We start from the raw sequence: 13,649 nt of genomic DNA on the forward strand, positions 1-13,649 counted from the left end.
TAATGCTCTCCTGATCTCAGAATTGTTCTCTATCAAGTAAGATTATACCATCTGTCTGTTTCAAAGTATTACTCTGATGAAATCAAATGAAATGATGTAGGAAAGCTTTCTGTAAAATGCAAAGCACCACATAAATGCCAGGAGTTATTCTTCAAAGTATTCTTTACTATGATAGCAATCTTATCCAGAAGTTGTACTTTTAACACTTTAACCAATGGAAGATAATCATGAGGCAAGAACAAGAACAAAAATCCTCCTGTTGGAATATGTCTGTCTTTACAAGCCAAAAAATGTAATACTGTCTGAGTAAAATGAAGCTATCTGATTCAAGTTATGTGTTTTCTTTTGAAAACATTCCCAGGTTACAGCAGAAAATTACTGCAATAGGATGGAAAAACCTGATAAAATGGAAGAGAAAAACAAGGGACACAGCCAAATCCCCACCCAAGGAACCTAATTGGGGTGCTCTCTGTGAAGCTGGCCCTACACAATTCAGTGTTCTTGAAACAATAATAGTAATTTTGAATATTTAGTGATGACTTAACTGATAAGCCACTAACAAAAATTCAAAAAGGTTTTCAGTATTTAGGCTAATAAGATGATAAGTATTTTGGCTTGTTCCCTATTCCACATTAAGTAATTCAATTAAAATATACTGACAATTTAGAAGGTAACTCCATATGTTGTTAGAAAATTCCTGTATCCAAAATGAAGGTGGATGAAGAAAGCTTTACCTTTTTATGTCACAAGTTCAAGCTGGAAACATTTAGGACTGCTATTTAGGAGAACAGTTTATGCTATCTAGCTACATTTAATGACACTATATTCCTCTGTCATCTAATTTTTCCTTCTTTATACTCAAGGTACATAAGATTTCTGGAAAGAAATTCTCTATGTACATCTTCCAACACTGTACCAAGAAGTTGCTTCTTAAAGGAATCATCAGTCCCTTTCTTTCCAGGCTCCAACACTATGAAGAATAGATGGGTCATGAGAGCCATAGGTTACAGTGTTTAGCAATGCTTTTAAAAAGATTCACTATGAGAAATATTCAGTCTTGCCTCCTGAAATGATAACACATGTGAAAACTTTTGGATCACTAGCACAATTTTCAATTCTACATAGGTCTAACTAAAATACTTCACAGAGTATCAGGTTTTCAAAGCAGCATCTAAAATGTAATTCTTACCACTGATCCAAAATGTAATTTCTAATTTTCAAATAGCGTTCTGGTGTTTTTAGCTTGGCGCCCCTCAAAAACTCAGGAATTGCTTGTTTTTCTTCTTCCTGTATGACATTTCTATCTATTTCTACTTCTTGTTCTGGTGGCTTAAGCTCTTCTTCCTCATGGTTTTCCTCTGCCATTTGGCAAGAATGAAAAAGCGTATCATTATTACTAAATCTTTCTGAATTTCACAAGGCTCTGGAAAAGCACACTGCCTGGCATCATCTATTCCATTTCCACCTTGCTTGTCACAATTTTTAATCAGTTCATTGCATTTCTGATCATTTATGTCAACTGAGTTATTGTCAATGTTGCTCTGTTTTTTGGTCCACAATGTAATTTCTGAGCTTGAAAGTGTTTTCATCTCTTCTTGTTTTCTATTCTGAAGATATTCCCTGGAAGAATGACAAAAGGGAACTTCCTGGCTTCTGACTTCTTGACTGAATTCATGTGTTTTATTATTAGGAATGTCTAATGAGGTACCACTGCTACAATTCTTATGTGATGTCTGAGAAGCCCACTCATCCAACTCATCTGTGATGTCTACTTCTTCGTCATCAGATAACTTTTCAATTTTACAGCATTCAGGTTGGGATCAGCACGTCCCCTTAAAAAGGACTGTGTCCATGCCTTTGTCCCTTTATCTTCAGTTTTAACCTGATGATCACTGCTGCTCTTCTGATTTGGTGGTTCTTTCTCCGGACTCCACTTTACCTTATTAAAAATCAGAGTAAGACACTCATATTAAGGTTTTAAAATTTAATCAACTGATACAATAAATAAGATATAATATTATTAAACTTCATACATGTTAATGGTACATTAGACCTTCCCTGTGCTTCTCCTTAATGGGTTTAAAGTTGCTTTTTAAATATAAAACATCACCATTTTAAATTCCCATATACAACTCATCATCTGGTACTTTTAAAATAATCATGATCTATATAGAACTACCACTTATTTATTTTCCCATATTAAGTTTAAAATAGGTATCTGGTTTGGACTAACCAGAGGAAAAAAACCAATAACTTTCACATTAAGGTGTTCTGTAAGATAGTAAAAATTATTTATAAAAGCTTATTTTCAAAAATATCTGATAATCTCTGCTAATCATTTCTTACAATGTTAAAATAATCCTTTATTGGGAATTTATATCACATATTTTCACTCAATAAATTAAATCTATCTTTCATTTAACTACAGAAACCTATTTTTTTGCAAGTTAACTTAATGCAGCTTCAACATTAGAGTTTATGTTAAGCCATGATATTATCTTCTATACCTGCTAATACCTGATAACATAAGAAAAGGATGAGAGTCAATGAGTAAATATGAAGTGAAATATAAATTTATATATTTTTTTAAAAATCCTATAAATGACTAACATATCAAAGAGCTATGATAGTTCTAAGCAAGAGATTATTTATAGCTCCACAAAAGAATCCCAGGATCCTGTATTTAAAGTTAACTGGCTTACTATGTAGAGAACAAAAGGGTAGCAGGGGGAAGAAGAGATTTGGATACATGACCTCAAATACCATTAACAATCTTCTTATTATTTGCAGCCTATATTTTGGGGTTTTCTGTTTGTTTTGCAATTCTGGCGATCAAACGTAGGACCTCATGCATGCTAGACTGAACTTTACAACTTGATTCCTAGCCTCCAGCCTCCTGTTTTTAATCTCAAAATTTCAGATGAAATTTTGCATTAGAGTTCATAAAATTCTAATGTCTGTTGTAATATAAACGTATACTTCCACGCCACAATTGTAAGTACAACTTATACTACAACATACACCACATTTTCTAGTTTGAGAAGCATGGTGTAAGAATAATCAAGTTAAGCTTTTATTCTGTTCCTTATTACCTCAAAGTTGATGAACTACTTACTTCAAATTGCTTTGGTTAGGCTGAAAGAGGAAGCAGGTAATTACTATATAATGAATCCATTCCATTACTTACTACCTATTCCCAGCTAACACTGACAAATCTTGTATACAAGGTAGAACACATTAGTTACATTAAAAGAAAACATCAAATTTCACTTAAGACAGTTCCAAGTTTTTATACTTGCATAGCTCAAGCACCACATGTTCAAAAATTCTAAGTGTCAAACTAAATAGCTGAATACAGCACACATTACTTGAAAGATTAAGGAATTCTAACTATATCTTTCTGAATATAATTTATTAAAGTTTTCAGAAAATTCTCCATAAGAATTATAAAAACTTCATTACTATTAAACAGATTTCAGAATCATGTTAGCATTTATGTCCCCTAACCTGTAATAATAGTTAAAAGTCTATGTAATACAAATGCTTAAAAAAGAAAAGATACTGTTTAGAGGAAAATAAGACCTCTAAGTTTTTCTCTTAGGAATATAATTTGCTTTATAGAATGTTTTTGAGTAGTTAATATTTTGTCCCTCAACTATAGGAAATTAAGTAGTATAATATCTAAATACTATTCAATAGCAACACTTGAAAAAATAGAGATATGCTCTACAGTGTTTAAAGACAAAGGTGTGTAGTGTTTTATGAAGTTAAAGTACTTTCAACATGAAACTTTAAACAATAAGACTTTAATGCTTACATCAGATAATTCTGCTTACTAATTTTGTTCTGAATATTATTATTATTAACTAGGACGTTTACATTCTGCTTACCTTATTTTTAAAGTACTGTCTGGCATAACTCTTCACTTGTAAAACACTGCGACTTCCAATTAGCTTTGCAATTTTGGTCCACCTTCGACCAAATTTAGCCTGTTATTAAAATGGAAAAAAAATTGCTTTCGATTAGCTTACTTATCAACATTTCAAGCAATGGTAAATTTGAAAAACAAGTAAAACTATCTATATTCTAAACCACACAATGAAATACTCTATAGACTATGCTTTTTAAAATCAAAACTCAGGCTCTCCCTTGAACCTGGACTTCTGAAAACAATCCAAAATGACTTAAAAATTATTTTCTTATAATATATATGAAGATCCATCACTTGTATTATCTAACTATATGCATTTGCACTGCACATTATGATGTTCCAAAATCTAAGATGTCCTTTAAAAGGAAATAAGTGCACAAAAAGGAGGTAGGTGACACTGGCCCTTTAAAGGATCAACTGATTATGTTCTGCACTAATCACAGAGTTTTCAGAACATCCATTGGACCCCACACAGACACTTTACACAGACAAGACTGAATCACAAATGAAGCAGACCTGCAACTAATGCCTCCCTCCTAGTGCCAAGGTTGTGCACCTGCTAACACTGAAGCTGCGTTAAGAAAAATCTGGGAACCTGAGGGCGCTCCCATGTTTTGAAGTAAGAAAAAAAAAAAGAACACACACAATTTTACATAAAAGGGATTTTTAAGTATCAAGTCTAATTCTCACTTAATACATAAATCCTCTTTGTAATATCACCAACACAAAATACTCTATTTCTCAAAGTAGCTCAACTATTCCAATTTTCAAGAATGCTTATAAGAACATACAAACAAAAAAAGAAAAACTACCCACAACTGAGGGAAGCAGACCCCAGGGAAGATCTACAAGTCAAACAGTTAAATCTCATGGCAACAAATCATCTTCAAAGATCTGACCTGAATGGCAAATCTTAATTTATACACTTACTTCTGATATTCATTAGAAAATCTGACATATGGACAATTTCTTAAAACTGAAAGTACTTCTGAGAAAAATGTTAGTAATTATAAATTAATTATTGAAGATCAGCACCTAGCAAGGAGCAGTGGCACAAGCCTGTAATCCCAGCAACTTGGGAGAATGAGGCAGGAGGACCACAAGTTCAAAGGTCTGCCTTAACAATTTAGCAAGGCTCTAAGCAACTGAGTGAGATCCTGTCTCAAAATTAAAACCTAAAAAGGGCTAAGGTGGTAAAGTGCCCCTGGGTTCACTCCCCAGTACAAAAACAGAAAAAAAGATTAGCACCTAATTGAGACTAACTTAATGAAGAATTAGTTCTCTTTTGACGGGAGGTAAAGGCAATTAAATAACTTGATAGCACAGAACACTTTTGCAGATAGGAGAGATTTAGATAAAAGTATAATCACTGGGGACATTAGAGATTTGGACACCCAAAAAACTGGAGAAAGGACACTAACAAGAGTAGCAAAGAAAACATCCAACTTCAAAATAAAGGGATAGTCTGTTACCAGAGAAAAATAAGGAAAAACCTTCCTTAGTCATTCAGTATCACATAATTCCCTTTTCTTATGCCTGAGAAAATTCAGTGTGTATTCAAATTCTGTGGGTTAAAAAGGCAGGGAATACAACCAATAATTCAATGCTTTTTGTTTGTGAAAGCTTTCTAATTTCAAATATCTCTTAATGTAAATAGGTATGTTTCTATATAATGCTATATAAATGAATACATATTTGCTTAAAATGGACAAAATAACTCAGGAAAGATATACGAAAGAGATGATGCTGATTACCTCGGAAGTGAGATGGAGCCTTAACACCCAATAACTAGACTGCACTTGACTTTTGAGCGTGCAAGTGCAGACCCCAAAAAATGGTTGAAAACAAACCATTTCATATATATGGATATCTGGTCTTTGTAAGGGGTAAAATATAAAAGCTGTCAGTGATCTAAAATAAATTACTGGTTAATTAAAGTTAGATTATGATGCAACAGACTGAAATCCCAATATAAAAAAATCACCAGTACAGGAAAAAAAACCCTCAACATCATTTGGTATTCACAGAATTTATAGACATCATGGCTTTAACTAGAAAAACAGAAACACACTTCATTTCTCATCATCTGTAGAAACGTAAATATTTTAATTTGAACTTACAACTATTACATAATTACACAAATATTCTCTCTATATATCTAATTTCTTAAGTAATTTGTACAAAAGAGTAACATGTAACTTAAAAGAAAATATATAACCTACTCTTGATAGTTTAAAGACAAATTTCCTGAACATTTTGTTAAAAATTTCTTCATATTAAGGAATGTTTTCAGAAATAGAAACAAGCATACATCTTGTCCCCATTACATAACTTGTGCACATTTAATATATTTCAGTGAAACATTCATACAAAAAAAGTCTTCATATGTATGCGTGAAACACTTAAACAGTGTATATAATGCCAAATAGTTGAATTAAAAAAACTCAGCTGATCACCTAGTTTCACACATATGAAGCTTTGTTTTGAGAGAAAACATTAGACAACTAAATATTTTACCTTTTAATCCACAGTTGGTGTCATGTATTCAGATAACAGCATAATTTCTTGGATTTTACTAATACCCGAAAAATGTTATATCAAAATACTGATTCGAATCTATTTTAGTTGTTAGTTAAAAGAAATTCTCTTGTACTACACTATAAACATCATTACAGAAAAACTCATGCTTACATATGTAGTTAAAAACTCTGATCTCTACAAATTTATCTTATAACTCTATCAATATTTGCTTTTAGAATCATTTTACTATAAATTAAAAATTGCTCTATTTACCAGCCCTTGTTCAAACAGCTCTTTTTCTTCTACCGTCCACTTTACGAGAGTAACTGGCTGGTTTTGTAGGAGAGTGTACCCTGAGGGGAAAAAGAGGAATTGCAAAAAAATTTCTGAAATGGAACATTCCATATGTATGCAACTAAAGATTATAGATAGCCATGGGCTAAAATGAGTCAAAAGAATTAAAAAATAAAACAAAAGTAGAAGGCTGCAGCCCCTACCTGGGGGGCTGTTGTCTATCTCTACTAAGGATGATAGGAGTCCCAGAAGATAAAATCCCTGAATCTGAGTGAGGATAAAACTAAAGACATCAAAAGAAGTCAATGTAATAACTAACAAAACAGGCCTCTTAGGCGAAATACAAAGCAGCAGGTGTTAATACATCCCCCAGTCCTAATGGCATGTGAGAGTTTAAAATAGTTCCAGAAATATCTCTGGTTTACTACTGTGTAAAACTATATAAATATTGAGCCAGAAAAGAAGTTGCAAAACCATGGCATTACACTTACTGCTTTTAAAACCATCTTAAGAAATTAAAAATAAAATGCTGATGAAGCTAATTCAACCAAGTCATTAATCCTTCTATTAATTTCACTTTGTTGTTGTTTATTCAGCAAAATACAAAAGTCAAAGGATGCTCAGTGGTCAAGTTCTTGCACAATTACCACTATGTAAATCCACTTTTTTTTTGATACTGGGGGTTGGACCCAGGGGCATTTTACCACAGAGCCACATTCCCAGTCCTTATTTTTTTTTTTGATTTGGCTTTTTAAATTTTGAGACAGGGTCTCACTAAGCCGAAGGTCTCACTATGTTGCTAAGTCTGGCTTCAAACTTGCAATTCTGCCTCAGCCTCCCAAGTTGCTGGGATTACAGGCCTGTGCCATCGGGCTCAGTAATCAATCCACATTTTAATAACTACACACTTAACAAGCTTATAAATGCTAAGTAATGTCAATTTTTTTTTTTACAATTATCAGGAAAAGATATTTGTAAGATAAAGTTTCTAGATAATGCTTAAAAGCCATAAATTCAAATTAAATTTCTGCTGAAAATTGGCTAACACAACAATAGAAATCAAGTTAATTCATAATGTATTAGGTAACAGCCTTCTTAAAATTTCCCCATAAATCTCTATGAATTCATCCTTCCCATAATTTGATGAGTTGCCTCTATAGGGTCATAAAATAAATTCTAGCTAATAACATACTTATGGCATTCCTACATCTGTACAAGAAACTCTGTTTTAATATTTATTTTATTTTTGCTTTTCCTCAAGAGAGCTGTAATTTTTGAAAACTATCCCATAATTTTTTAAATGATCAAAAAGGTTTTAAAAATATAAGCCAGAAGTACATACATGATTTTTGCTGTTTTCTGCGGACTGCACCACATGAAAAAAGAAAATAAGGAAGCTTGAGAAGAAATTTCTAAAAATGCATTGAGATGTTTAACAGTTATAAATTGATTTTACCTGTTCATTTGTTTTTTATTATCTTCCTTTTTATCAAGCCAGAATTTTCCTGGAAATGATTTTTTAGATAAATAATACCTGAGTGATTATTAAGGACACTTTTTAAAAAAGGTTAATATCATAAAACTTTTGTGTGACATATAAAATAGGCATTTATAGATTCATAGAAGTCATACTTGATTTCAGGCAAAACCAATTCCTCTCAAAGACTTTTTCCAAGTCTGCAAAAATTATGATAAAAATATTCATACCTCAGTGCTGTTACCTGTATAAGTTACATGTAATATCACACAATACAATGGCAGCACAAAATGTGCTATATATGCTAATTTCTCTTATCTTCCCTATTAAAAGTGAGAAGAAATATCCTTACTGTTTACATAATATTTTCTAAATTATATGGAGAACATAATAAATGAATTTAATTGATTGCCTAAGGTAATATGGGAATATTTGTTTCCATATTTCTAAAGATAACAGAGAAGAGTTCAGCATTCTTCTCTACCTTAAGAAAAAGAACACCAAGATCAAATCTACCAAGGATCTCCCTCCTCAAGTTCTTGAAAGTAGCCTATTGCAATACTGTTATAAGTCCAAAATATTCTTTACTTAACAATATTTGTTGATTATACACTATACAAGATACTATGTGAAGTATTATGAGTTAAAGACAAAAAAAGGTAAGAAAACATTATCCCTATCTTCTAAATACTTACATATAACTCTTACTCTCATTATTTGTTTCCATATCTGGAAGTGAACAAGTAACTACTTAAGTGTTCATTAATCTAGAATTGTACTGTTCAATTCAGTGGTCACTAGCCATGTGACTCTTGAGTACTTGAACCATGCCTCTCACAAACAAATGTTTTCTCAGTATACACAGCACAAGATTTCAAACACTGAGTATGAAACAAAGAATGTAAAACATTTCATTAATGTTTTCAAAATAATATTTTAAATGAAATACATTACTAATATTAGATATATATATAAATGATACATTATCAAAATTAATTTTATCTGTTTTAGTTTTAAATGAGTCTACTAAGAAATTTTACATTATATGTGCCTCTCACTGAATTGCAATAATTTAGGCTATAACTGCAATGTTTGGGAAATGTTAAAAAATAAGAAAGCCCATAAGAAATTAACCTGATAAATCAACACAGCAGTAATTGGGATGAATTAATAATAATTATTAACGTAATAATCTTTATAAGTAATAATATCAGAAGACATTTTGTTTAACCTTCCCATTTAACATGTAAGAAAACTAAGTCCCAAAGTGAAATTACCAATATCACACACAGATGAAAACAATGAGGAAAAAAGGCTAGTGGCTGGACCATGGATAAGAATCCACAACTTTGGGGGAAAAATATTCATTCTACAGCATTTGTTTTGTGTTTTGTACTTAAGATTCTTCCCACATAACACCTGTCAATTATAGAGTAAAAGTGAGAACTTTTACATATTCTAATTTTGAGTCCTTAGAAAAATGAATGTCTCTTAGTTTTAGCTTACGTAACTTTGTAAAATGGAAAATGGAAACTTGGACTTCAGGTTTTAATTGACTTAAATATTGTATAAGTTCAGTTCAATACTCACATACCACACAGAGTTAGCTGACAAAACTCAAAAATAGGAAGTTGGATGTCAGACTAAGCAATAAAACAGAACTTGAAGAATAAAATGATGCTTTTTCATAGCTAGGAAACATGGTATTACATGATATCTGTCTATGACCAAGTAATACCCATCTAGGAATTAGAGTGACCTCTTGTCATTTTTACATTGATTTTTTAAAAAAATCTTTAATTCCCTCATAATCACTAAAGGATACTCTTCTTCCAACAACATTTTCTCAATGACAGCTCTGTTCTCTTCACTGATGGTGCTATCCAGAGTCCAAGGCTATTAAAAAAAAAAAAAAAAAAAGAACATATATGTATATTTCTATTATGTTTTGAAATTATTTTGTTTTGGTAAATAAATACATAATATTATAATTACAAATAATAAGAGCTACTATTTACTGAGTGCAGACATCTTTGATTCTCACAATAACCATGAGATAATACTTTACGCTCCCCCATAGCACTGCGGCCTTTTAGGTGGAAGACAAGAGACCTCAAACCATGTCAAATTCAAAGGCTCATGCTCCTCGCCACAATGAGAAAACAATGGCTATTATATACGAGGAGTTATTAGGCATCAGATATAATTGCTAGACATTTAACCTATTTCCAAAACTCACAATTCTTTTTCCCCCTCAGCCATAATCTCTCTGTTGATGATTGTGCTTATTTTCAACTCCAAAGTTAAAAACCAGCTATATCTTCTCCAAACTTAAATCCAACTGTTCACTCAAGACTTCCTCTTGGATATAACTGGCTTCTCAAATCTAACATATTCAAAATAAAACTTACCATCACATATCGCCACCTGCTTCTTCCACTGCTTTTCCAACATCATAAAACGAATTACTAGTCACTAAGTTCCTCCATCTAAAAACCCAGTAATTATTGTGGATTCTTTCTTTTCCTCAATATCCAAACAGCTCTACCTCAAAAATATGATTCAAATCTGTTTCATGTCTATTTCTCTTATTACCAGTAGAGCCAAGCCACCATCATCAAACCTTGCTTAGATTACTTTAAGTGTTCCTAACTGGTCCCTTTGCTTCCGCTCTTGCTTCCCCTCCAATCTAATCTTCACCCTAGCGCCCCAAATTAATTGTATCAAAATGAACTTACCCATCTGTATAAAATCTATATAAAGTGGTTCAGTGATGATTCGGTAAAATTTAAGTCCTTTAGCATACATATAACTCACAGCTCTAAATGACAAGAATTCTTACCTGCTTCTCCAACACTGTCATACCTCTCTTCCCACTATATTCCAGATATAGAATAGGGCCTCTTCCTTCAACCAGAGCTTCTGCAATTGCTGTTCCTTTTGCCTAGAATTCTTTTCTCAACTTTTCACCTATCTCCCCATTCTTCCCATTACTTTTCAGCTTTAAATGTCCACCTCCTTGGTTTCCCTATTGACGATTTATCTCAAGAAGGCTCCCCACCCTGGTATTCTCAGTAGCACTTTATTTCCTTCATAATCTACATATGGTTCCTCTACTTATCCCCTAACCTCCTATTGAATATAAAGCTCCTTGAGAGTAGGACCATGTCTGTCTTGATTACAGTTGTATTTCCCAAACCCAGCCTAGTGTCTGACCATATAGCTGGTATTTCAATAAATACTGATAAGCAAAGAAATGAAAGTGTACTTGAAGAAACAAAAGTTCACAAATCTGAGAAGTGGTAATTTGTACCTAAACCAGCTGGCTCCAAAGTTGTTTCTCAATAGGCCATTTTTCAGTCAAAAGAAAAATGATGTTTCTTCTATTTTTAAAGTAAGAAAAATGTTTTTACATATTACCTGTATTATTTGTGAAAACTAATCCTCTGTTAAAAATTAGAAAGAGGCACTCCAGGCAATGATAACAGTTTAAATCACCTGATATTTTCATAGAATACTTACAATAAGGCCATTCTCATTTCTCCAGGATGAATCCAGATAGTGATCTGTGTTGTAAATCAATGCTTTATTTTCATCATTTCTGTAATAATTAAGAAAACGGCTATAAAAGAGAGTATCAGTTAATGGTTATAGCACATGCTCAGGGACTAGCCAAGTGTAGATGTTAAGCAATAGTTTCCTTCTCCCCTTAAAAGATTTAACATGGCAAAAATGCCCACTCTAGCTCTTTGGCCTATAAGGAAAAAAATACAGCAACCACCACATATTCTGTGGCCATCAACTTCACTTCAGTTTTGGTTCATGAGTATTCATGTGTACAAGAACTCAACTTTGCAATTAAACTGTTTAGCTATATCTAAACCATAAAAACCTCCATTGATAGCACCAACCTCAAAAGGAAAGGAAAAAACTAGACGGAAGAATCAAAATAGAAAGCAGTAAATGAAGTTTTAATAACACCTCATATACTTTCCTCTTTTTTGTACTGGGCATTGAACCAAGGGACACCTTACCATGAGCTACATCCCCAGTCCTTGTTATGTTTTAAGACAGAGTCTCACTAAATTGCTGAGGCTGGCCTAAAACTTGCAATCCTCCTGCCTCAGTGACCCAAATCACTGGGATTACAGTAATGCACCAACACTCCTGGTCCAACTCATATAATTTTTAAAATTAATTTGGGTTATCTGGGGGATAACCCTGAATCCATCAGGGAATCAAACCGTTAATGTCTCTCACTCCTTTCATTGTTATAACAAGTTACAATGTATACCATATAAGCAAAAAGGCTAAGTTCTGAGGACCGTTCTGAGGACCACAAACTGTGATATAATTAAATGTAAAGTTTTGCTTTTGTACACCTGAAGTTACAAAGTTTTCTAGTAATTGATTTTTCCCAGACCAAAATTTTCCCCAGGTTTAAATTCAAGGACCAACTCTGATCTGGAAGAGGCTAAATAAAGGATTCTGACACTTGTATCAGCAAAAGGAAGTCTCTACTCAAAAACTAGGTGTACCAAGAGTGTGGGAGGTGGGACTGGTATCATTTCAAGTGCATTGCAGGAATCTCTTCAGAGGGTATTCCTTAACCAGGAAGGATGAGCAATATCACACTCTGGTGTATGCATATGGACACTACCCAAATCTCCATAAGTAACACAAATCAACATGTGTAAGTCTAAAATCACTTTTTCCTCCCAAATCTGCTATTCCTTCCATTGTTCTTTACCCCAGTGAATTGCACCTTCACCTCCATGGTTTATCCAAACCAGAAATCTGAATCCGCCTTCTTTCTTAAAAATCATATTCAATCTGCTGCCAATTTTACTGTTTCCCCTTTTTCAAACCTAGTCTTTCCACTGTATTGATACCCAGCTCTGAAATCCCAGTTTCAGACCTGTCAGTTTTCCTGAATAAGAGAGAAAGCTGATAAGCTATTCATCTTCTCTCATCTTTCTTCATTTTCTCCATCTGACACCATATACGGTTTTATTGTCTGTTCTTATCCAACAAGAATATAGTTCTGTGTGAGCAGGGACTTGGGTTTTTATAACTGTTATTTACCCAGGGTTTGGCATGTAAAAAGGTGCTCAATCCATATTTGTTAAAGGATTAAACAAGGGTAGATGGGTCACAAATCACACAGGTCTCTAGCAGTTAGGGAATGAAGATTTATCACAAAACCAAATGGGGATTGAAGGGAATAATATGGTCACATTGGTAAGAAAGACTAACTTTAGAAAGAATAAAGGGGTCAAGGAGACAAGGACCAGCACAGAAATGATTATAAAAAACACAAAAGAAAGGTGTCAGCAACTTATACCTAAGGAATTAACAGTGTGACCAAAATTGAATACATTTGAGAGGATATTTAGACAGCATGAACTGTTCCTTAATAAATAATAG

At 33.0% G+C, this 13,649-nt stretch overlaps 1 protein-coding gene across 1 annotated transcript in view; it reads right to left on the reverse strand.

The window, feature by feature from the left end:
* The window catches only part of LOC306664703 (deubiquitinase MYSM1-like), a gene marked incomplete at its 5' end in the record, with an annotated part of 42,729 nt that overhangs the window by 26,001 nt on the left and 3,079 nt on the right, over positions 1–13,649 (reverse strand). The window contains 10 exon segments of the mRNA XM_079145740.1: positions 1,190–1,403; positions 1,406–1,804; positions 1,807–1,939; positions 3,891–3,989; positions 6,725–6,769; positions 6,771–6,804; positions 8,088–8,111; positions 8,202–8,279; positions 10,048–10,118; positions 11,745–11,823. Of these exon segments, the coding sequence (XP_079001866.1) occupies positions 1,190–1,403; positions 1,406–1,804; positions 1,807–1,939; positions 3,891–3,989; positions 6,725–6,769; positions 6,771–6,804; positions 8,088–8,111; positions 8,202–8,279; positions 10,048–10,118; positions 11,745–11,823 (1,176 nt within the window).

Source organism: Sciurus vulgaris (assembly GCF_902686455.1).
Source record: "Sciurus vulgaris genome assembly, chromosome: 1".
NCBI classification, from domain to species: domain Eukaryota; kingdom Metazoa; phylum Chordata; class Mammalia; order Rodentia; family Sciuridae; genus Sciurus; species Sciurus vulgaris.